The sequence below is a fragment of the Aphelocoma coerulescens genome, chromosome 11, assembly GCF_041296385.1.
Source record: "Aphelocoma coerulescens isolate FSJ_1873_10779 chromosome 11, UR_Acoe_1.0, whole genome shotgun sequence".
NCBI classification, from domain to species: domain Eukaryota; kingdom Metazoa; phylum Chordata; class Aves; order Passeriformes; family Corvidae; genus Aphelocoma; species Aphelocoma coerulescens.
Window position 1 is genome coordinate 1,069,189 of NC_091025.1, and position 19,764 is coordinate 1,088,952.

Consider the following 19,764-nt stretch of genomic DNA (forward strand, 5'->3'; position numbering starts at 1 on the left):
TGTGTGTTCATGTGTGTCTGTGTGTTCATGTGTGTCTGTACATGTGCGTCTGTGTGCATTCATGTGTGTCTGTGTGCGTACATGTGTCTGTGTGCGTACATGTGTCTGTCTGTACATGTGTGTCTGTGTCTGTACATGTGTGTCTGTGTGTACGTGTCTGTGTACGTGTGTCTGTGTCTGTACGTGTGTCTGTGTCTGTACATATGTCTGTGTGCATTCATGTGTGTCTGTGTGTGTACATGTGTCTGTGTGTTCATGTGTGTCTGTGTGTGTTCATGTGTGTGTGTGTGTGTACATGTATGTGTGTGTTCATGTGTCTGTGTGTTCATGCGTGTCTGTGCCTGTACATGTGTGTCTGTGTGGGTTCATGTCTGTGTGCGCGTGCCCGTGTGTGCGCGTGCCCAGGTACACAGCCTGCACGGTATTTACCTGTGCCCGCACACACACACACCCCCTCCCCGAACACCCTCAGGTCCCTGTGCCCGCTGCTGTGCTCGCTGCTGTGCCCCTGTCCCAGAGCTGCACTGGCCCCACCGCCCCTGCTGTCAAAGCTGCCCCAGCCCCCTCAGAATTCCCCATAGAGACCACCCCAGCTTCCCCAGAGATCCCCCCCCATTCCTTACAGAGACCCTCATTCCTCCCACCATCCCCACACCAGACTCAGAGCAAGACTCGGAGCCCCTGGAAAAGGCAATCTGATATAAATAGCGATTTACAAAGAATACAAAAATAGAAGGAGAGGGGGCAGCACCGCAGGCCAGCACCCCACAGGACCCCACAGCACCCCTGCCCAGCACAGCCCCCCAGAAGCAGAGAACCATGCAGGACTTTGGCTGGGGGGTACTGGGGTCCCAGTAGGAGGGGGGAGCCCTGGGGGTCGCACTCTGGTCCCACCTGGGCCTCCCCAGCCCCCCAAAGTGTGGGAGCTGCCCCCAAGGGCAGGGAAAGTACAAAAAGCGAAAAGTGCATCAATCTACATGTCCTGCCCCGGGGGCCCCGGTGGAGGGGCACAGGCGGCAGCGGCTGGGCAGGGACAGCCCCGGGAGGGTCCCCTGCAGCCCCAGCCCCCGGCCCATGGCAGAGACACGGCGTTTGTTCTGCCTTTGGGAGATTTGGGGGTCACTGCTGGGGGCTGGTGGGGCATGGTGGGAGGCCGAGCCCCAGGGACCAGGACCCTGGGCCAGAGCATCCCCTTTGCACCCCTGAGTGCCCCCTGTAAGACAAACGTGTCCCCCCACCCTGAGCGGGGCACGGGGAGCCTGTCATGCAGCAATGGGGGGTTCCACAGCCCCAGCCGTGTCCCACGTGGGGACAATGTGACCTCTTTGGGGGAAGCCCGAAGGCAGGGGGACACTGGCTCCCCTGGACATGAGTTGGGGGGCACCACGGGTCCCTCGGGTGGAGGGGACGAGCTGGTCCCGCTCCAAGGCACAGGTGGTGAGATCAGTGATGGCTTCAGCCCCGGGGGGATTAAAGCTGGTGTGTGTACCCCCGACCCCCCCGCGGCACTGGGGGGGCCGGGAACGCTGGTGTGGGGCAGGAGGGGCTCAGCCCCCGCAGCCGTCCTGCCCCATTCCTGGCGGCTCTCAAGGCAGCAATCCCAGCCCCAGCAAGGCACCGACGGGGCAGGAGAGGTTGGGGGCCCTCTGTGACCCCCAGCTGGTTCGCGACAGCGCGGGGGGACCGGGGCACCTACGCCAGCAGCCCCATGCGGGTGACTTTGGCCGAGAGGAAGGTGTGCAGGACGAAGACGATGGGCTTGGGGCAGGAGTGCAGGTCCAGCGCCTGGGGGGAGATGGAGAGTGGTGTCAGCCGCCCCCACATCCCACTGGGGGCACTGAGGATCGAAGGGCTGGGGGTTCCAATCAGCCAAACCCAGTGAGTCCGGGCAGCTGGGATGCTGCAGGGATGGGGGAAACCAGGGACCAGCCCTGGAGGAAGTCCCCCAAACCAGGGGGTGAGCCTGACTGCCCCCTCCTCACCAGCTCCCCCTCAGGGCCCCCGAAATCCAGGTAGAGGGTCCTGATGCCGTCGTCCGCAGACATCTTCAGCCGCTCGTAGGGGTAGCGGAAGAGGACGCTGGAGCCCGGCTCGTCCCGGGAGATGGTGAACCCGCCCTCGTAGTGGATGGAGAGCTGGACCTCCTGCCCGCCCAGCGTGCAGCCTGCGGGCACAGCCGCTGTCAGCCCCCCAGCCCTGGAGGGGAACACGGGGGGAGCCGGGGGTCCCAGCACGGCGGCACTCACCCACAATCACCTCCTTGATCAGCTCGGCGGCGGCGTGACAGCCCTGCACCAGGACGCGCGTCCACGCGGACAGGTCCCGGTGGGTCTCCACGCGGAACACGTGCATCTCCACGCCCTGGCGAGAGCCCGTCCGTGTGGCGAACGTCAGCTCCGAGCCCAGCGCGGGCGAGCGGCGCCCGGAGCCTGAGTGGACCAGCCTGGAGGGGAAGCGGATGGATGGGGGTCAGGGCTGTGGTGGCAGTGCCGGCAGTGCTTTGGTGTCTCTTCCCTGCTCTGAGAGGCAGAGCCACGGCTCGGCCAACGAGCGCCAGTCCCCAAGGGGGCCCAGCCCCAGCTCACCTGGTGGCCACCAGCGGGTAGCTGTGGCAGGGGGAGGCCCAGGCGTCCCTGGTCCAGGGCATCCCGTCGTACAGCAGCAGGTCCTTCTCTGTCACTGCCATGAGCACCGGCCGCCACTGCTGCCGCCCGCCGTCCAGGCGTGCCTGCCGGGCACCAGGGCACCATGAGGGGAACCAGAGGCTGCAGGCACCCAGCAACTCAACCCCAAGCCCACGGTCAGATGGATCCCCACCCAGTGGTTCCTCATTGCCAGGCAGCATCCAAAGCCCTTGCAACCTTGGAAACCAAGCTGGGAGCAGCCCCCAGGGGTCCTGCTCACCACGTTGCCTGGGCCGGCTGCAGCTCTCAGGCTGTGAATTCATGGAAAAGAGAGGGTGTGATGAGGGGTTCCATCTGGAAAATCCCAGTGGGAGAAGGGGCTGAGGGCATGAGAAATGCTGCCATCACCAGGGCACAGCCGGATGGGAGAGCAGCAGAGACAGTGCCCAGGCTGGGCTCTCTGTCTGCGTCCACAGCCCCAGTGGCATCCTTGGCACATCTCGTTGGCACTGCTGGCCCTGGGAGCACCCCAGCATATCCCATCAGTGAGTACCTGCTCGGCCAGCCAGGCGATGTGCTTCACCTCCCGGCCGCCAGCCGTGGGGCTGCCAGAGCCCAGCGTGGCGTTGAGCTCGGCCAGGACCTGGGGCAGCAGCGCGGTGATGTTGGCGTGCAGGGCACTGAACCAGGCGTGGGCCGTGGCTGTGTCCCGGCACCGCAGCACCAGCGTGTTCCGGCTGTCCGGCGAGTGCAGCTCGATCAGCCTGTGAGGGGACAGGGACATGGCCTGAGGTGGGACATCAGCACCCAGCCAAGTGAGCCCCTGCCTGTACCCAGCACAGCAAACTGGCTGCACTGGTCTGGGGCTTCCACCGTGCATTTCCACCTGCCAGGGATTTTAGCCCTCATTTTGAGGCAGAGGGGCTGCCAGGGGTCTGGGAGAGAACATGGCATAGCCCTGGCCCTGGCCAACCCTCTGGACTGTCCCTCTACAGCTCAGTGGGCAAAGCAGGAGGTCATGACCTCAGTGATGGGCAGCCCCCAGCTGTGCCCAGGGTGTCCATGGGGTGCAGGCTCAGTCACACGGGCACTGGTGGACAGACCCAGTCCTGTCCTGGGGGTCTTTGGGGAGCAGGATCTCCCATACCGGCACCCACCGGCAGCCCCTGTCCTCACCTGTTCTCCAGGTCGGGCATGCTGAGGTTCCGGGCGGCGAAGCACATCTTGAGGGGGATCACCTTGCGGTCACGGGGGCCCTGGTGCTGCGGGGACCCCGAGTCCTCACTGCCACTCAGGCTGGGGGACTGCGGGGCCGCCCCCTCCCACGGCAGATCTGACACCAGCGATGGCTTCTTGATGTAGGGGGTCACCTCCCGCATGAACTTCACTGGGGGGAGTGGGGGGACAGTCAGGCCTGGGGAGGGTCCTGCACCCCCACACCACAGCCCTGTGCCCCAGGGTTGATCTGATAGGGTGACGCACCAAGGCTTGGAGGGTCTTGGGGGGTTCCCACCCTGTCCGGGTCAGGGATGTCCCGAGTGAAGGACGGCGCTGGCAGCTCATCCCGCTGCCGGCACAAGTGTAGGAAGGGGAAGGCGCCACAGGACAATGGTGCTGGGCGGGAGGTCAGGTTGCAGCCCATCCTGGTCCCATCCTGCCCTGCCGCTGTCGGAGCAGCCAGGACTGTGCCCGCCAAGATTCCAGCACTGCAGGCAATGCTGAGCCGGCACTGCCGCTCACGCCCCGACAGCAGCCGGCCGCCACTCCACAGGGCGAGGAGGAGGGTGTGCAGCCAAGACATCCCGGCTCCACACGCCTCTCCAGGCCGGGAAGGAAGGAAGGAGGCACCAGCTCCAGCTCCTGCTCCCCCTGGACTGTCCCACCCCAGCACCACCCTGCTGACAGCAGCCCTGGACCCCCGCCCAGACACGGCTCTCGGCCGGCCTGCGCCGAGCCCCAGCAGCCAAGGCCAAGGGAGGGACACGCTGGGGACAGAGATGGGGCAGCGAGAGGGAAAACCAAAACAGCAAATAGGCTGTTCTGCACTGGGGAGCAAGTGGTGAAAGGATCCTGCAGCCGGCACAATGCCACAGCCAGGCCCACTGGAGGGGGAGCAACACTGGCGGTGTGCCCCAGGCTGTGCTGCTGCCAATCCTTCACTGCGGGGCTGCCGAGTGGGAAGGGGGGGCAAGGATGGGACAGCAGCGAGGGGGAGTGGGCAGGAAACACCAGTCCTCCACCTTCCCCCCAGCTCTGCTGAACCACAGCACTGCCACGAGGAGCTTGCCCTTGCTGTGGGCAGCACACGAGTTAATATTAGCTGCCGTCGCGCTGATCCCGGGATTACCGCTGTCCCCGCACCCCTAATCCCGCTGCCGGGACGGGCAGGGAGCGCCACGGGCAGCGCCACGGCCGGCAGCTCCCGCTGCGGGGCCACTTGGCAGATGTTTGCCAGATGTGGGCAGCTGCCTCCAGCACTGGGAGGGAGCTCAGCCCATGGGGGGCTCCAGCTCACAGTGCTGCAACCCTGCGGTGCAGGCACTGACCCCGATGGAGTCGGGAGGGTGAGAGGCCAAGCTGGGCAGCCAGCAGCTCCGGGGCCTGAGTGCTGTGCCAGGGCGCTGGCAGAGGAGCGTGGGTGCGCCGTGGTGACTGGCAATGGTGGATGCCCGGGGGGGGAGGCAGCAGAACTGGCTCCCAGTTTTCAGTGGGATGCATCCACGGTGCAGGCAGGACATGGAGCACCTTGTGCCAGCAGACAGGAGGCTGGCACTCGGGTGGTGGCACCTGCAACCACCCCTTCTGCTTCTGGCGAGCTGGTGACCAGCACACAGGTGCACCAGCACAGCCACGGCTGCCCTGGCACAGCCACCATCACCCCGGCACAGCCACCGCCGCCCCACCTACGCGCTCACCACAGAGGAAGCCCAGCTGTCGCTGCGCCCCTCGCCCGTCCCGCCGCAGGAAGGCGGCTGCTCCGGCTGCACGGCAGCGCCGGCCGCACACGGCTTCACCGGGGCCGAGCCCCCTGCACCCAGCAGGGAACACCCACCGGGTTTCCCAAGGCTCGTGCCCGGCCGTGCCCTAGGCAGTGCCCATGGCCGCACCGCGCCCACGGCTTCCCGCAGGGGCGGAAGGGCTCCCTTCCCCCAGGGCAGCAGACGGGGCCTGTGGGTTCCCGGGGGAGGTGCTTGGCGTGGGCCCTAGGGCCAAACCCAGGACCCGGGACGGGTGACACCAGCCCCACGGAGATGCTGGTTTGGGGCTGATGGTCCTGCCTCCACCAGTGGCAGAGGGCCCAGGAGAAGCTCTGGCACCTGCCAGGGTGGTCACAGCTCCAGGGCTGGTGAGGAGGGATGGGGCTGGATGGCACAGCCGATGTCTCCCACCAGCTCCTCTCCGGGGCCCGCTGATACCAGCTGACCACCAGATGGTCCCACCACAGCCATCGGACCAGCAGTGCCCAGCCGAAGTGAGAAGGGAAAGGAAGGGAAAGGAAGGGAAAGGGAGGGAAAGGAAGGGAAAGGAAGGGAAAGGAAGGGAAAGGAAGGGAACAGAAGGGAAAGGAAGGGAAAGGAAGGGAAAGGAAGGGAAAGGAAGGGAAAGGAAGGGAAAGGAAGGGAAAGGAAGGGAAAGGAAGGGAAAGGAAGGGAAGAGGCGTCTGCTGCGGTGCCCATGCCCGTGGCGGAAGTCAGGGACAAACACAGCATGGGGCTGGAGCTCCTGTGGGACAGGATCAAACAGCCAGGCAGCCCGAGGAAGGACGCACTGAATCCGGCGCAGGGTCCCGTGGGGACTCTCGCTGTGTCCGACAGCAGCCCCAGCCAAAGCACCGAGCCCAACACCACCGCTCCACCTCAGCCCCTGCTGTGCTCCAGCCGCGGCCAAGCACCTCGCACCAGGTGTGCCCACACCAGGGAGCCCAGCCACGTCCCCTCGTGCCAGCACAGTGTGCCAGGAGCAGGTGAGAAAGCAGCAGCACCCGTCCCCATACCCTGTGCCCAACGGGCACCGTGTCCATGGAGGAGCCTTGTGCAGCGGAGGACAGACGGACGTGCCGGGACACCTGGACAGTGTGTGGCACCCCAGCACTGTATGGGGCACCCTGACCCACGGCACAGGTGGCTCGTGTCCTCGCAGTGCCCCATGGCACGAGCCCCATGCCGTGCCTTGGGCTGGGCAGGTCTTGCCCGAGCTTGTCGGGCTGCCGGGAACAGGTCGGGCAGGAGCCGGTGGCTCTGTCAGGCCAGTCCCGAGCCAGCCGTGCCGTGGGCACAGGGCCCACAGGGACACCGAGCCTGCGGGGAGGCTGAGCGCGCAGGGACACGGGCAGATCCCGAACCAGCGCCCGGGGTCGCAGCCCTCCCTGGGGACAGTCAGCCAGCCTGGGGATTCTGTCACCAAGGATAGGGGACAACCTGTTCAGGGGGACGCCTCAGCCAGGGGACGCCACAGCCAGGGGACACCAAGTCTATCCTGGGGGACACCAGGTCTGTCCCCGGGGACCCCAGATCTGTCTCTGAGGGACCCAAGTCTGTCCTGGAGGGAAACAATCAGCAGAGATGTCCTGTCCTTGTTCCCAGCTGTGAGGAGTCCCCATCCTGCCACAGAGGGAACAGCCCGACCAGGAGGGGACACCCCAGTCCCTGTTCCCGTGCCTGGGGGGCCCACGGGGGTTGGGGCTTTTGGGGGTACACACACACGCGCCAGGACTGGGGTGGGGGGAGTGGCGTCCCACACCCGGAAAAGGGACCCAAGGGGGGCCCGGGAGTCCGGTGACAGCGGCAGGGGAGTGTGGTGGGAGCCGGTAACGGCGGGGGAGCAGCAGGGAGGGGGTCAGGAGAGCAGCAGGGGCCCGTACCGGGGATTCGAGGGAAAGGAAGGGGTTTAGGCGTTACCTTCAAGGATGACCTCCCTCCCGGCTCTCTTCAGCGCCTGCACAGCTTGATCGTGGGTGGCATCGCGGAGATCGACGCCGTTAACAGCGAGGATGGCGTCGCCTAACCGGAGCGCCCCGCTCCTTTCCGCCGCCAATCCCGGGAAGATCCGTGAGATCAGCACCGGCATCCGATTCTCCCGACCTCCCTTAATGCTGATCCCGAGCCCTCCCGCCTCCGCTTTCACCACCCGCACCCTCCTCACGCCACCGGGTGCCGCCGCCTCCGCGTTGCCGTTCACCACGCCGTTCACCACCGACGGATCGCCGGTTCCCGGTTCCGCCGTTAAGCTCAGCGTTTCCCCGGTCAGTTCCGCCGACACACGGACCCAGCGTTCCCGGAGGAGCAGCTCCAGCAGCCCCGTTTTACAAGCCCGGGTCCACACGGCCATGCCGCCGCCGCCGCCGCCGCCGCCGCTCACCGGGGAAGGGGCGTGGCCCGGCGAGGGGGCGCGGCTTCCCGGCCCCGCCCCCGCCCGCATGGCGCGCTGCGGTAGGCTCGGCGGGCCGGGGGGGCCGGGGTGGGGACGCCCCGCCCCCGCCTCCCGAACCACCAATCGCAGAGGTGGCGGCTAAGCCGCCGCCGCTGTGATTGGTCGCGCCGGAGGGTGGGGCCCAAGGAGCCACGCCCCCGCACGCCATGTCTGGCGCCGAGATTTATTTCGCGCGCTGCGATTTATTTCACGACCTGCGCTTCAAATCTCCCTTAATCCTCCTGGGATTCCCGGTCTCCCTCCCTCCATCCTGAGGGAATGACGCTGCCCTGCCCCACGCAACACTCACAGAGCCCCGTCCTTAGGGAACGAGGCTTCCCGGCCCCAGGCAGCACCCACGGACCCACGCGGCCGCTGGGGAGAGAGAAGCCAACACTGGGATTAGACACTGGCAGGGAGAAGGGACGGAATTTGGGGTGTCACCTTGTCCCCACAGCGCCGGGGAGGAACACTGGAGGGATATGAGGATAATGATGACATGATGGTGATGTGACAACAGGGAGTCACCCACAACAAGGATAAGCCCTGAGCCTGGACATATACAGAACAGCGAGGTTTTATTCCTACAGCACCCTAGGAAAATTCCTACAGTGCCCCAGGAAGCAGAGAGACAGTTCCCGAGGTTGGAGCAGCTTCTTCTGCTCTCAGGTGCCAAATTTCTTCTGTTGGACAGGCAGAGGCAGCTGGGTTTTGAAGTCCATGATGGGTCGTTCCACCACAACCAGGCAGTTCTCATCCAGGAGATCCATGAAGAGCAGGGGCTGCAGGGCAGGAGATAGCAAACATGGAATCAGGGAATGGTTTGGGGTGGAAGAGACCTTTAAGGGATCCTGTTCCACCCCCTGCCATGGGCAGGGACACCTTCCACTAGCCCAGGTTGCTCCAAGCCCGGTCCAGCCTGGCCTTGGACACTCCCAGGGATCCACGGGAAGCCACAGCTGCTCTGGGCACCCTATGCCAGGGCCTCACCACCCTCACAGCCAAGAATTCCTTCCCAATATCCCATCTAACCCTGCCCTCTGCCAGTGGGAAGCCATTCCCCCTTGTCCTGTCACTCCAGGCCCACGTTCAAAGTCCCTCTCCAGAGCTCGCCAACAGCATCACCCACCTGGAACTTCTTGCAGATCTTGAAGGCGTGGAGCTGCCGCTTCCTGGCCGTCTCCGGGAGCTGTTTCAGGGTGCTCTGGTTCATCAGGAGGGTGCTGTCATCGGGCAGGGGCTGCGAGAGCGGGCACAGCCCAGGTCAGCGCTCCCACAGGAACACACCCCGGGCACCCCCAGCCCTCTCACCGGCTCACCAGGGACTTGTCGAGGACGCAGAGCAAGTAGGTGTCGTGGAGCAGGATGTGCGCGGGGTTCTTGGGGTTGAAGGTGATGTGTGTGATGGGTGAGTCCCGCTCCAGCCAGGCACGGTGCAGCCCCCGGCTCTGCACGGCGCGGCTCCAGCTCGTGTACTGCTTCTCGGGGATGCTGAACTCAAACAGCTGCACGGGACAGCAGGGACGCGGGGCGGCTCAGGGGCGGCTGCTCCTGGCAGCACCCCTGCACCAGCAGCTCCAGCCAGGTCCCCAGGCCGGGCCGAAAAGCCCTGAGGGCAGGGAGAGAGGCACAGGGAAGGGAGCAGAGCCACGAGAGCTGGACCAGAAGAGCTCCTACCTGTTGGTCCGAGTAGGCGATGACGAGGTTGTTGGTGCTGGGGTGGATGGCGAGGGCCGATACGGCGCAGCTGTAGGTGGGCACCACGCAGTGATGCTGTAGGAGGGGACAGTGCACTGACCCACCAGGGCCACCGCTGGCACCTCTCCCACACACCCACCCCTGACCAGAACCTCTGGGAGTGCCTCTGACCCCCTTTCCCACATACCCACCCCAGCCCCGCTATGGGGATGCAGTGATGGCTCCCGGGGGGCCCTGCCTGCTGAGCCCCCCATGCCCCGTCCCCTGAGGCTGGGGGCTCATTCCCAGGCCCACCTTGAAGCATTTCAGGTTGTAGATGTGGATGGCCCAGTCGCCGCTGACGGCTGCCAGCCAGTGCCCGTCTGCGCTCGGCGCCAGCAGGTAAACAGCCTCAGAGCAGCCTGCAGAGACCCTCAGGCTGAGAGGGGTGCTGGGAGTCCCAAACGCCCCACAGACACCCAACCCCACATCCCCGATCCTCCAGTGCCAGGCCATCAGGGCACAAACAACCCCAGGAGAAACTCACGTGCCCCTCAGGGAAGGAAAGGGGGACGCCCCGCCTCTGCCTGCACAGGGGAGGGGGATGCGGAGCCCAGGAACCCCCAGCACCATCCCAGCTCCCCCCAGCCCACACCTGAGGGCGGCCGCAGCGTGTGCAGGTGTTTGCAGCCCCCCGGCTCCAGCAGCTGGAGGACGTGGACGGATCCTCGAGCGGAGGCGACGAAGAGGCTGCCGGAGTCGGCGGAGAACTGGAGCTGGTAGGCCGGAGGCAGCAGCTTGGGCACTTTGGGGACCTGGGAGCAGGGACAACACAGCCCTGGCAGCCACCCCACTGTCACCCACACTCCCCACAAGTGACACTGGCCATGCCAGCCCCCAGGACCCCACAGCCCCCCACCCCTCTGACCTTCCTGAGGCTGACGCTGTCCCCGTCACAGCGCACGCGGTACAGCTGGAAGCGAGAGGCAGTGGAGTAGCCGACCCAGGTGCCGCAGGGTGAGACGCAGCTGCAGTAGATGTGCTCCGGGCCCTGGGAATGCCACGGGGCTGAGGGCGGCCCGAGGAACCCCCAGAGCGCGGCACACAGCCCTCAGCTGCCCCAGGGACACCCCAGCCCCCTCAGCCCTACCTTGCTCTTGAGCTGCACGAGGTGCTCCGGCATCCGGCACAAGGGGAGGACCTCGCCGTCCTTTCCTGGGAAAGAAACCACACGGAGCATCAGTGATAGTGGGAAAACCACACAGGGCCCTTTGAGCAGCTGCAGATCCCGGGGGAGTGCCCAGACCCTTCCCCGAGATGCAGGCCAGCTCAATCCCAAAATCCTGCTGGCAGCATGGGCTCTGCCAGGGAGCCGACACCAGAGAGCTGCACCTGTGACTCACCGGTCTCCTCAGTGGAGCCAAGTCTCCAGAGCTCCAGGTGCTGGGAGAACTGGAAGAGGAGCAGCCGGGCTTTCCTGGCGCAGGAGACGAGGCGTCGCTGCGTGGAAAAACAGGCAGGATGTCATGGACCCACAGCCTGGCACAACGGGCTGGGGCACAGCTGAAATGCCCTAGGGTGCTGGAGACTCCGCAGCGGGGGAGAGCAGGGAAATTAGGTCTGTGGGATGGGAGCCTGGAGATGTAGACCCAGCGGGACCAGCAAGACCAGCTTGACAACTGCTATTGCTCCTTGGCAGGAGCCTCCAGATGTACCAGGAAAGGGGACACAATGGGGCAGAGAAGGGACCCAGGGACAGGGAAGGAATCCTGGCAGGGCAATAAGGGCACCTGGCGGGGCAGGGAGATCCAGCCCTGCCAGCCCTACCAGCCCCGAGACCCCAATCCATGCATCACTCACATGGGGGAAGGTGAATTTTCGGAGCGCTGCGTCATAGCCCTTCTTCTGTATCTTCTCCATCAGCGGGCGGATCACCAGCTGGGCATCCAGGCCTGGAAGCCAAGCACAGGTCAGCCAAGCCAGTACCACGAGGGGAGATCCAGCCCGGTCCCGGTGCCAGCGGCAGTCCTACCCCCGGAGATGAGGGCGGTGGGGCTGTGTGCCACGGCCCGCACATCGTGGCTGTGGTACTGGAAGGGCTTTGTCCGCACCCAGCGCTTCTCCAGCCCGCCCAGCTTCACTGGCAGCAGCTGCAGCTGGTAGGTGGCCCCAGTCGAGGTGCCCACAACGATGCTGTCCTCCTTCTGCAGAGGACAACAGGACAAGGTTGTGGGAGCAGACTGGGAGCAACAGGAGGGCACTGCTGGGAGGCACCGAGTACAGCAGCTCCCGCTCCCCGTCAGCCAGGGGGGGACACGGGGGTCTCACCCACCTCTGACACGGCCAGAGAGAGTGCAGCCGAGGTGCTGACGGTGTGGGACTCTGTCAGCGTGCCCTGCTCCCAGTCCCAGAACTGCACCCTCCCGAAGGAGTCGGCGCTGACCACGGTGCCGCGGGAGAGGAGGGCGATGGCCCACACCACGCACTCGCGCTTGGCCTTCTCCACGTGGTGGTTCACCATGATCCTCTGCACCGTCTGGCCTGGAGTGGGAGAAGGCTGGGGGTGACCGGGGGATCCCCCGGCGTGGCCGGTGGGTGCCGGCGGTCCCGGGGCATGGGATGGGGTCGCTCCAGGGGCAGCAGGTACCTGAAGTGACGTCGATCACACGGAAGAAGTCGATGGAGCCAGCCACGATGTGAGTGTCTGAGGGGTGCCAGGACAGGCACAGGACACGGCCTGGGGAGGAAAGCTCCGTGTGAGAGCCCGTGGGCTCGCAGCCCCGCGGTCACCGGGATGCCCGGAGGGACAGAGGCACGGTGCTGCAGCCAGGACCCACCTTTCCGCCTGTCCAGGTTCCGCTCAAACTGGATTCCCCCAGGAACCACTTGGAAGATCTTAACGGAGCCGTCCTCGCAGCCGATCTGCGGGGGATGGGGATCAGCGCGGGGCACAGCGGGACGCTCTGCCCCCGCCGCCGCGCCCGGCGGGACTCACCGCCAGCTGGCTGCCGGTGCCGTTGGCCGCCAGGCTCCAGATGGGGCCCCCGCCGCCATCCACGCCGCGGGCCGCGCTCAGCCGGGACAGGTCGTACTCGGTGATGTCCCCGCCGAGCCCGGCCCCGAACAGCCGGTCCCCGGCCGCCCAGCACAGCGACTCCACCGACCGCGCCTCGTGCCCGGGGATCACCTGCGCAGGGACGGGGTCACAGCGCGGCACGGCCCGGTACGGATCAGCGGGGCCGAATTAAGCCTCGGCGCGGATCCGTAGGGCCAAGTAAAGCCTGCTCCCGGCTCGGTACGGCCCGGCTAGGCTCGATGCCGATCGGAAGGATCAAGTAAGCACGGTACGGGCTCGGTACGTGCACGGTACGTACCCAGTACAAGCTCGATAAAGCCCGGTACGGCCCGTGCCGGTGCCCTCACCTTCTCCTGGAAGTAGTTGGCGGCGAAGTTGTACACCTCGACGGCGCCGTCGGTGCGGGCCAGGGCCAGGCGGGCGCCGCGGGGGTGGCAGGCGAGGCAGCGCACGCCCGCCGGCACCAGCCCGAAGAACCGCACCCGGTGCACCTCGAACTCGCCCATCGCGCTCCGCCGGCCCCGGCGCCGCTCCGGACCCGGTCCCGGTCCCGGCCCCGCTCCGCCCCACGTGCGCGAGGCGCGCCGGAACCGGAGCAGCCCCGGGGGCCGCGCGTCACCGGAAGCGGAAGCGGCGGCGCGGCGGGAGATTCGGGCGCTGCCGGCGGCGGGCGCGGGAGCGGGGCCGGGGCGCGGCCCGGGGTGAGCGCACGGTGCAGGCGGGAGGGGTTCGGCCCCGAGTGGCCCCACCGGGCTGCCCCGGGCCGGCCCCGCGGCGCCGGTGCCGCTGGAGGGCACCAGCGCCCCGCGCAACCGGGCGGCGGCACGGGAGGCGCCGGGCCCGGCCGCGGGTCTGGGTCTGGGGGGGGTTTTCTGGGCATGGGGGGTCTATGGGTAGCGGGCAGGGGATGGGTCTGGCGGGGGTCTGGCTTCTGGACATGAGGGCTGGGGGTGCTGGGGGCTGGATCTGGGGGGGCAGTAGGACGCGTTGGGGGGAGATCTGGGCTTGGGGGTCTGTGGGGCCCAGGGGGTCTGTGGGGCCCAGGGGGATGGATCTCAGGATCTTTGGGCCCAGAACGGGGGTCTGTGCATGGTGAGTGTGTGGGGGGCCCAGGGACAGAAGCTCATCCTGGGGCCCCAGGGGTAGAGGGAAAGGGCCAGGGGCTCCTGCTCCCCTACCCGCTCCCCCTGCCCTGACCGTGTCTCTGCAGCCCCTGGCAGAGCCCCAGCATGGTGCAGATCGTCATCTCCAGGTGAGCCCCGCGGGTCCGGTCCCCGTGGCCCCTGTGCCAGCCGGGCCCAGGGTGACCCCCCTCTCTCCCACAGCGGCGGCACAGGGGCCCTGGCACACTGGGTGCTGGTGGAGCTGCAGGGCGAGGTGGTGCCCCGGCAGAGCGGGAGCCTGGCCGGGAGCCTGCTGGGAGACCTGCACTACACCTCTGAGGTGAAGCCGGACACCACTGGGACCCTCCAGGAACCCTCCAGCCCAGCCTCACCCTCACCCTCTGCTCTCCCCAGGGTATCCCTGTGCTCATCGTGGGCCATCACATCCTCTACGGGAAGGTGGTGCAGCTGGAGAAGCCGTTTGCCGTGCTGGTGAAGCAGGGAGGAGCCCCCCAGCCCAGCCCCACGGGGCCCCACGGCCGCTACACCGTCACCGCCCTCATCAAAACCAAACTGCTCTTCAAAACCCGCCCCAAGCCCATCATCACCCACGTGCCCAAGAAGGTCTAAGGGGAAGGATGTGGGCTGTGAACTGTGATCTGCTGCTGGAAAGAGTGGCAGGGACTTGGGAAGATCCAGGACCTCATCCCTGTCCTGCACAGAGGACTCTGGACCTGCTGCTGTCTGGACACCTCGAGCCCTTTCTGGGTCACTTGTCCCCCCCAAAATGACTATTTTCAGGGACCGACCAAGCTCTTGGCCTCAGACCCTGTGGGTCACCCTCAGGGATACATCTCCTGGTAGATAGGGACCTCCTGTGAGCCTGGGCAGGGGTGTCCCACCCTAGGGGCTGCCCGCAGTGTCCAGCAGCTCCCAGGGATCCACGGAGGTGCCAGTGTGGAGATGTCTCCTTCTGCCCCCTCCTTGCAGCTGTAGGGACACCAGTGCCATGCAGGGACTCAGGACCAACCTCCCTCAAGTTAGGCAGGGGGACCAGGGACTCTCCTCAAAACACACCATGTGTCCTCACTGCAAGTCTTTATTTCCACATTCCATCAGGATATAAAAACCAGCTTTTTCCACCCGAAATATGAAAAAAAATCCCCCTGGCAGGTTCAAAAATAAATAGATTTACAAACCATCTGCAACAATACCAAAGAGCTACAAAAGTCTTCTAAAAAACCTTGTATTAAATTAAGCAAAAACCAGCTAAAAGCTCTGTCATAGAAAGGGATTTTTATCCAAGTCCTGAAAAAAGGACCCACAGGTGAATTCCCTGGGGAGGGGAAAGGTTGGGAAGCACCTTTCCTAAATCCCCATCTTCCCACTGCTGGGAAGGTAGCGGGGTGGGAGTGATGGGGCTGTGGGTTGCCCAGAGTGTGACGTGGCCCCAAAGGGTCTCCAGCAACACTCTGGCTGACACACAGCCCCCCAGTTTTCCCAGTTTCTCCATACCAGGATCCCCCCTTGGCTCTTTGGCAAAGCTGAAGGGACCTGCTGCCCTCCTGGAGCAGCCAGACCCCCCGAAAGGCCTGGGGGGCTCCCCGTGGGTACGTGCCCGCACGCAGCCGTGGGGCAGAGGCAGCACCAGCCAGCAGCACTGGCACCATGCTGGACGGAGACTGTGTGTCCTGGGGGTGGGAAGTGCTGTAGCACCATGGAGGTGGGACTGAAATCCCCGTAAAAAGCACCAAAGGGTGGAAAATTCTGGAGTGGGGCGGGAGGAGCGCAGCCAGCAGCGCTCCACACCAGGGTGCTCCATAGGGCACAGCGGGGCTGCGGCCGGCAGCACCCGGCTGGGTGATGGGCAGCCCTGGCTCGGCTTCTCCGTGTGGAAAAATGAAAATATAGGAAAAATAAACATCTTAATAAAGAAAAAAAGCAAGATTTCAAGATCTGATGAGAAATGCCAAGGGTTGGGAGCGCTCAGCGCTGCCCAGCAGCTCCGGGATGGGGAAAAAGGGGACTGGGGGTGTTCACTCCAGCATGTGGGATCACCCCAGCACCTGGTGGTTCTGGCATGGGGAAGAGGGGATGGGGGGTGGCTTACCCTGACACGCTGGATCGCCACGGCACACGGGATGACCCTGGCACGGACCACCCTGCGGTCAGACCTCAGTAAAGACCAGCCCACACTGCTCCTGCCGCTTGCCGCAGCGGCGGGCGACAATGGCCAGGTAGAGGGTGAGCAGGGCCACCCAGTAGCAGGCATAGAGGATGGCACCTGAGACGAGAAAGGCCACCTCGGTCTCGCTGAAGAGGTCCTGGCTGTAGGCGGTGTAGGCCAGCCCGCCCAGCAGCACCGCCACCCACACTGACACCGGCAGCAGCCCCACAAAGTTCACCACAATGGTGCGGCGCCCTGAGGTGCCCCAGCCCGACTTGTTGATGGTGGCAATGGCGAAGATTTTGGCAGGCAGCAGGCTGGACATGTAGAGGAGGGCATAGAGGGACATGAAGATCATCTCGGCATTGCCACGCAGGAAGCAGGCGTAGGTGGCCTTGATGACACCCACCAGCTGCACCGTCAGCAGGAACAGGAGAATGTTCCAGACGCGGCCGCGGTAGAAGAGCTGGATGACGGTGGCAATGAGGAAGAAGGGGAAGAAGCCGGTGACCACCGACTCATAGGTCATCCAGAGGTGATGCTTGTGGAACCAGAGCGCGTTGTAGAGCCACTCGCGGAAGTAGGACTTGCTCCAGCGGGTCTGCTGGTTGAGCCAGCGCAGGTACCGCGTGGGGGTCTCCGTCAGGCACTTGGAGCGAGCCGTGTACTTGGTCCGGTAGCCCAGGCTGAGCACGCGGTTGGTGAGGTGCCGGTCATCCCCGAAGCTGCACTTGCTGCCCAGGAAGGTCTGGTGGTACCAGTCCTCGAGGAACTGCTGCAGCAGCGCGTTGCGGTACATGCCCAGGGGGCCGCTGATGCACTGCACGCACCCGAAGTACGACTGGCACGCGCGCTCCACGTTGAAGGCCATCCAGTACCGCACGCTGCTCAGGAAGGAGAGCCACGAGTCGTACTTGTTCAGGATCTGGGGAGGGGATGGATGTGAGCCCCGGCAGTGCTGCAGGCCCCCGGCACTCCCAGCCCTGCCCTCGCCTCGCCGCCCGGGGTGCCCTCCCGCATGCCAGGGTACCTGGACATCGCCGCCAACGCCGCCGACGTGGGGGTCGGCCTCCAGGATGCGGAGCATCTCGGCGGTGCAGGCGGGGTCCAGCACCGTGTCTGAGTCACACACCTGGGGGCAGAGGGAATGTCGAGCCCCGCTCCCGCCGCCCACGCACACCCGGCAGACAGCCCAGCCCACAGCCAGGCAAGCCTGAGCCACGGACGGCGAGACCAGGCAGAGCCCCGGAGACCGGCAGGCGATGGCAGGGAGCAGAGCACCCGGTGGTACCGGGGCGCCGCTGCCCAGGGCACCCATCTCTGGCTGCTGGCACTGAGGGAGGACCTGTCCCAGTCACCGCATGTGGGGACCTGGCGCCCCGTGCCACACTGTCCCACGGGATGGCACCACAGCCGGGCATGTGCTGAGGAGGTGATGGGACACCCCCGTGGGCAGCTGTGTGGGCAGGGCTCAACAGCTCAGCCACCCCAGTGCCAGTTGCCCCCAGGCCCTGCACTGTCATGCATGGGGCCAGATCCAGTGCCAGGCACCGAGGTGCTACTGAGGATTCCCGGGGCTGCTCCCGTTCCACCCACAGCCGCTCTGCCCAGCCATGCCGGCAGGACGCTCACTGCCCACATCCCCCCAGCCCATGCATGCACCTGGATATAGTCCACGGAGTCTCCAAGCGCCCGGAATGCCGTGTACATCACCTCCCGCTTCCCGCCCCACTTCTGGAGGATGCAGGAGTAGGTGTTGCTGCGGACCAGTGCCTGAACACGGGCCAGCCCTTCCCGCAGCCCGGCCTCTGTCTCCCCCTCGCCCTGCGCGTGGAAGTTGCTCCTCCAGATGTAGCTGCCAGAGTGCTCAGAGCCCATCACGTCGTGGAAGATGTCCAGCATGTAGGTGTCATCGGGGCCATTCCCGTCCACCACCATCACCACTTTGAGGTCAGGGAAGGCGATGCGCTTGACAGAGCGCAGGCACTTCGTCAGGTAGTCGGGATCCTCCTGGAAGGCGGCGATGCAGAGGGCCACCGAGCGCCCCGGCCGCACCGGCTGCCCCTCGCCCCGCATGCGCCGGTGCTCCAGGAAGGCGAAGAGGCTCTGGATGAAGAGGTGCAGCCCCAGGATGGCCCCGTAGAGCCCGAAGGAGAGGTAGTGCTTCTCCGTGTGGATGAACTGGTACCCTGTGACGTAGGCGGCCAGGATTCCCCCCAGCACCGCCACGGCGAAGAGGCTGGTCCCCACGACACGCAGGGCCGTGGAGAGGCTCCCTGGCATCTGGGGGGGACACGGGGCACGATCAGGGCAGGGACAGGTGGACATCCTCCCCATCAGGCCGCCCAGAACACAAAAACGGGGTGGCCCTGCTCCTCTGCTGGCCCATCGCCGGTCACTGGTTTGGGGGTGACACCTTCCCAGTGCCTCCAAGGGGCCAGAGAAGGTGCGGGGGTCCCACACACCCCACTGTGTGTGGTGCCAGGTGAGATGTAGGGGTCCCGAGTACCCCACTGTGTACAGTGCCAGCACCCCCCATCCACCCAAGCAGGAGCACGGCTGCTCCCAGGCGATGGCTGGGCTGGAGGACAGGGAAGGGCACGGCGATGGCAGGGACCAGGGTGTCCCCGGGGAAATCACGGCCGCCCAGAGCCCTCCTCCACCCCGAGCGCGTGCGGCGGGACCCCCGGCTGCGGGGACGGCAGCGCCCAGACCCCCACCCCGCTGCGGGATGGGACGAACAGCGCGGGCGGGAAGGGACTGCGGAGCCGCTCCGGGACGCGGGCAGGGGGTGCGGGCGGATCGGGGGTGCACGAGCACGTGCGGGGGTGCGGGCAGGGCGCAGAGCCAGCCCCGGGGACCCCCGGCGGCACCTCCCGGGAAACCCCCTCCGGCTTCCCCCCGGTCTCGCAGCCCCCGGCGCTGCCGGCTCCTCCCGGTCCTGCAGCCCCCGGCGCTGCCGACTGCCCGTTACCCCCGGCCCCGCAGCCTCCTGAGCCGCCGGTCTCTCAGCACCGCGGGGACGCCCCGAGTCGGCACCAGCGGGGCCGGGAGGGAGAAGGAGGGACCGGGACTCACCGTGGTGGTGCCGCCGCTCCCCACCCGCCGCCGCCGCTGTGCGCCCGGCCCGGCCCGTGCGGCCCCTTTATACCGCGGCGGGGCCGGCACCGCCCGCAGCCCGCGGGGGCCCCGCCCGGCACCGGCACCGGCACCGGGACCGCCGGCACCACCCCCGGCACCAGCACCGGCACCGGCTCCAGCTCCGCCCGCAACCCCCGGGAATCCGCCCCGCACCGGCAGCACCTGGCACCGGCCCCAGCCCTGCACTGCGGGAGTGATGACCGGCACCGGCAGCACCGGCGGCACCGGCATCAGCGGCACCAGTGCTGCACCGGCACTGGCATCATCACAGGCATCACGGCACAGCTGCTGTACCGGCAGCCCCGGCAGCGGCTCCGGTGCTGCACCGGAACCGGCATCACGATCACCCGGCACCGGCATCAGGCACCGCGGGCACCGGCACGGAGCCACGGGGCAGGGACCGGCCACTCCATCTCCCCCCGCCCCGCTCTCGGGGCCCCTCTCATCACACCCACGTGTCACCTTCCTCTGTCACCGTGTCCCCCCGCGGCAGAAGTCACCCGGGGCACTCTGTCCCCGTGGCCGGTGGGTGCCGGGGCAGGACCAGGGTCATCCTGGGGACAGCAG

The 19,764-nt window shown here is 66.3% G+C and overlaps 4 protein-coding genes across 6 annotated transcripts; 1 reads left to right on the top strand and 3 right to left on the bottom strand.

The window, feature by feature from the left end:
• Window positions 1–687: 687 nt before the first annotated feature.
• Window positions 688–8,042, bottom strand: SNTB2 (syntrophin beta 2). Its single transcript, XM_069027042.1, has 7 exons — window positions 7,523–8,042; window positions 3,801–4,011; window positions 3,178–3,388; window positions 2,586–2,728; window positions 2,247–2,443; window positions 1,983–2,164; window positions 688–1,785 (listed from the first exon to the last, which is right to left on the bottom strand). The coding sequence occupies exons 1-7, from the start codon at window positions 8,040–8,042 to the stop codon at window positions 1,693–1,695; spliced, it is 1,557 nt and encodes a 518-aa protein (XP_068883143.1). The 3' UTR covers window positions 688–1,692.
• A 550-nt stretch (window positions 8,043–8,592) lies between these two features.
• Window positions 8,593–13,385, bottom strand: UTP4 (UTP4 small subunit processome component). Its single transcript, XM_069026804.1, has 16 exons — window positions 13,134–13,385; window positions 12,706–12,897; window positions 12,548–12,632; window positions 12,358–12,447; window positions 12,043–12,251; window positions 11,743–11,914; window positions 11,571–11,662; window positions 11,114–11,210; window positions 10,861–10,925; window positions 10,639–10,761; window positions 10,366–10,525; window positions 10,026–10,132; window positions 9,711–9,806; window positions 9,353–9,538; window positions 9,163–9,273; window positions 8,593–8,815 (listed from the first exon to the last, which is right to left on the bottom strand). The coding sequence occupies exons 1-16, from the start codon at window positions 13,290–13,292 to the stop codon at window positions 8,699–8,701; spliced, it is 2,061 nt and encodes a 686-aa protein (XP_068882905.1). The 5' UTR covers window positions 13,293–13,385; the 3' UTR covers window positions 8,593–8,698.
• On the top strand, window positions 13,030–16,040 carry CHTF8 (chromosome transmission fidelity factor 8). 3 transcript variants are annotated; one of them, XM_069026808.1, is made up of 4 exons: window positions 13,030–13,054; window positions 13,997–14,038; window positions 14,112–14,229; window positions 14,304–16,040. In XM_069026808.1, exons 2-4 carry the CDS (start codon window positions 14,016–14,018, stop codon window positions 14,517–14,519), a joined length of 357 nt encoding a protein of 118 aa, XP_068882909.1. In that variant the 5' UTR covers window positions 13,030–13,054; window positions 13,997–14,015; the 3' UTR covers window positions 14,520–16,040. The 3 variants fall into 3 exon arrangements, with proteins under 3 accessions (XP_068882909.1, XP_068882907.1, XP_068882908.1); XM_069026806.1 differs by lacking the exon at window positions 13,030–13,054 and adding an exon at window positions 13,411–13,487 and having other exon boundaries at window positions 14,304–16,039; XM_069026807.1 differs by lacking the exon at window positions 13,030–13,054 and adding an exon at window positions 13,619–13,636.
• Window positions 16,041–16,057: 17 nt separating this feature from the next.
• HAS3 (hyaluronan synthase 3) lies at window positions 16,058–19,160 on the bottom strand. Its single transcript, XM_069026805.1, has 4 exons — window positions 19,135–19,160; window positions 17,719–18,339; window positions 17,087–17,188; window positions 16,058–16,981 (listed from the first exon to the last, which is right to left on the bottom strand). The coding sequence occupies exons 2-4, from the start codon at window positions 18,337–18,339 to the stop codon at window positions 16,058–16,060; spliced, it is 1,647 nt and encodes a 548-aa protein (XP_068882906.1). The 5' UTR covers window positions 19,135–19,160.
• Window positions 19,161–19,764: the final 604 nt, after the last annotated feature.

Excerpts from the sequence above, each read along its gene's own strand:
- SNTB2 (XM_069027042.1), bottom strand. The coding sequence starts at position 8,042 with ATGCGGGCGGGGGCGGGGCCGGGAAGCCGCGCCCCCTCGCCGGGCCAC. Across the intron at positions 3,389-3,800 it reads ATGCCCGACCTGGAGAACAG|GCTGATCGAGCTGCACTCGC; the intron begins GTGAGGACAGGG and ends GTCCCCTCACAG. Across the intron at positions 2,729-3,177 it reads TCGCCTGGCTGGCCGAGCAG|GCACGCCTGGACGGCGGGCG; the intron begins GTACTCACTGAT and ends GGTGCCCGGCAG.
- HAS3 (XM_069026805.1), bottom strand. The coding sequence starts at position 18,339 with ATGCCAGGGAGCCTCTCCACGGCCCTGCGTGTCGTGGGGACCAGCCTC. Across the intron at positions 17,189-17,718 it reads ACTCCGTGGACTATATCCAG|GTGTGTGACTCAGACACGGT; the intron begins GTGCATGCATGG and ends CTCTGCCCCCAG. Across the intron at positions 16,982-17,086 it reads GCGTTGGCGGCGATGTCCAG|ATCCTGAACAAGTACGACTC; the intron begins GTACCCTGGCAT and ends TCCCCTCCCCAG.
- UTP4 (XM_069026804.1), bottom strand. The coding sequence starts at position 13,292 with ATGGGCGAGTTCGAGGTGCACCGGGTGCGGTTCTTCGGGCTGGTGCCG. Across the intron at positions 12,633-12,705 it reads GCACCGGCAGCCAGCTGGCG|ATCGGCTGCGAGGACGGCTC; the intron begins GTGAGTCCCGCC and ends CATCCCCCGCAG. Across the intron at positions 9,807-10,025 it reads ACAACCTGAAATGCTTCAAG|CATCACTGCGTGGTGCCCAC; the intron begins GTGGGCCTGGGA and ends CCCCTCCTACAG.
- CHTF8 (XM_069026808.1), top strand. The coding sequence starts at position 14,016 with ATGGTGCAGATCGTCATCTCCAG. Across the intron at positions 14,039-14,111 it reads GTGCAGATCGTCATCTCCAG|CGGCGGCACAGGGGCCCTGG; the intron begins GTGAGCCCCGCG and ends TCTCTCCCACAG. Across the intron at positions 14,230-14,303 it reads ACCTGCACTACACCTCTGAG|GGTATCCCTGTGCTCATCGT; the intron begins GTGAAGCCGGAC and ends TGCTCTCCCCAG.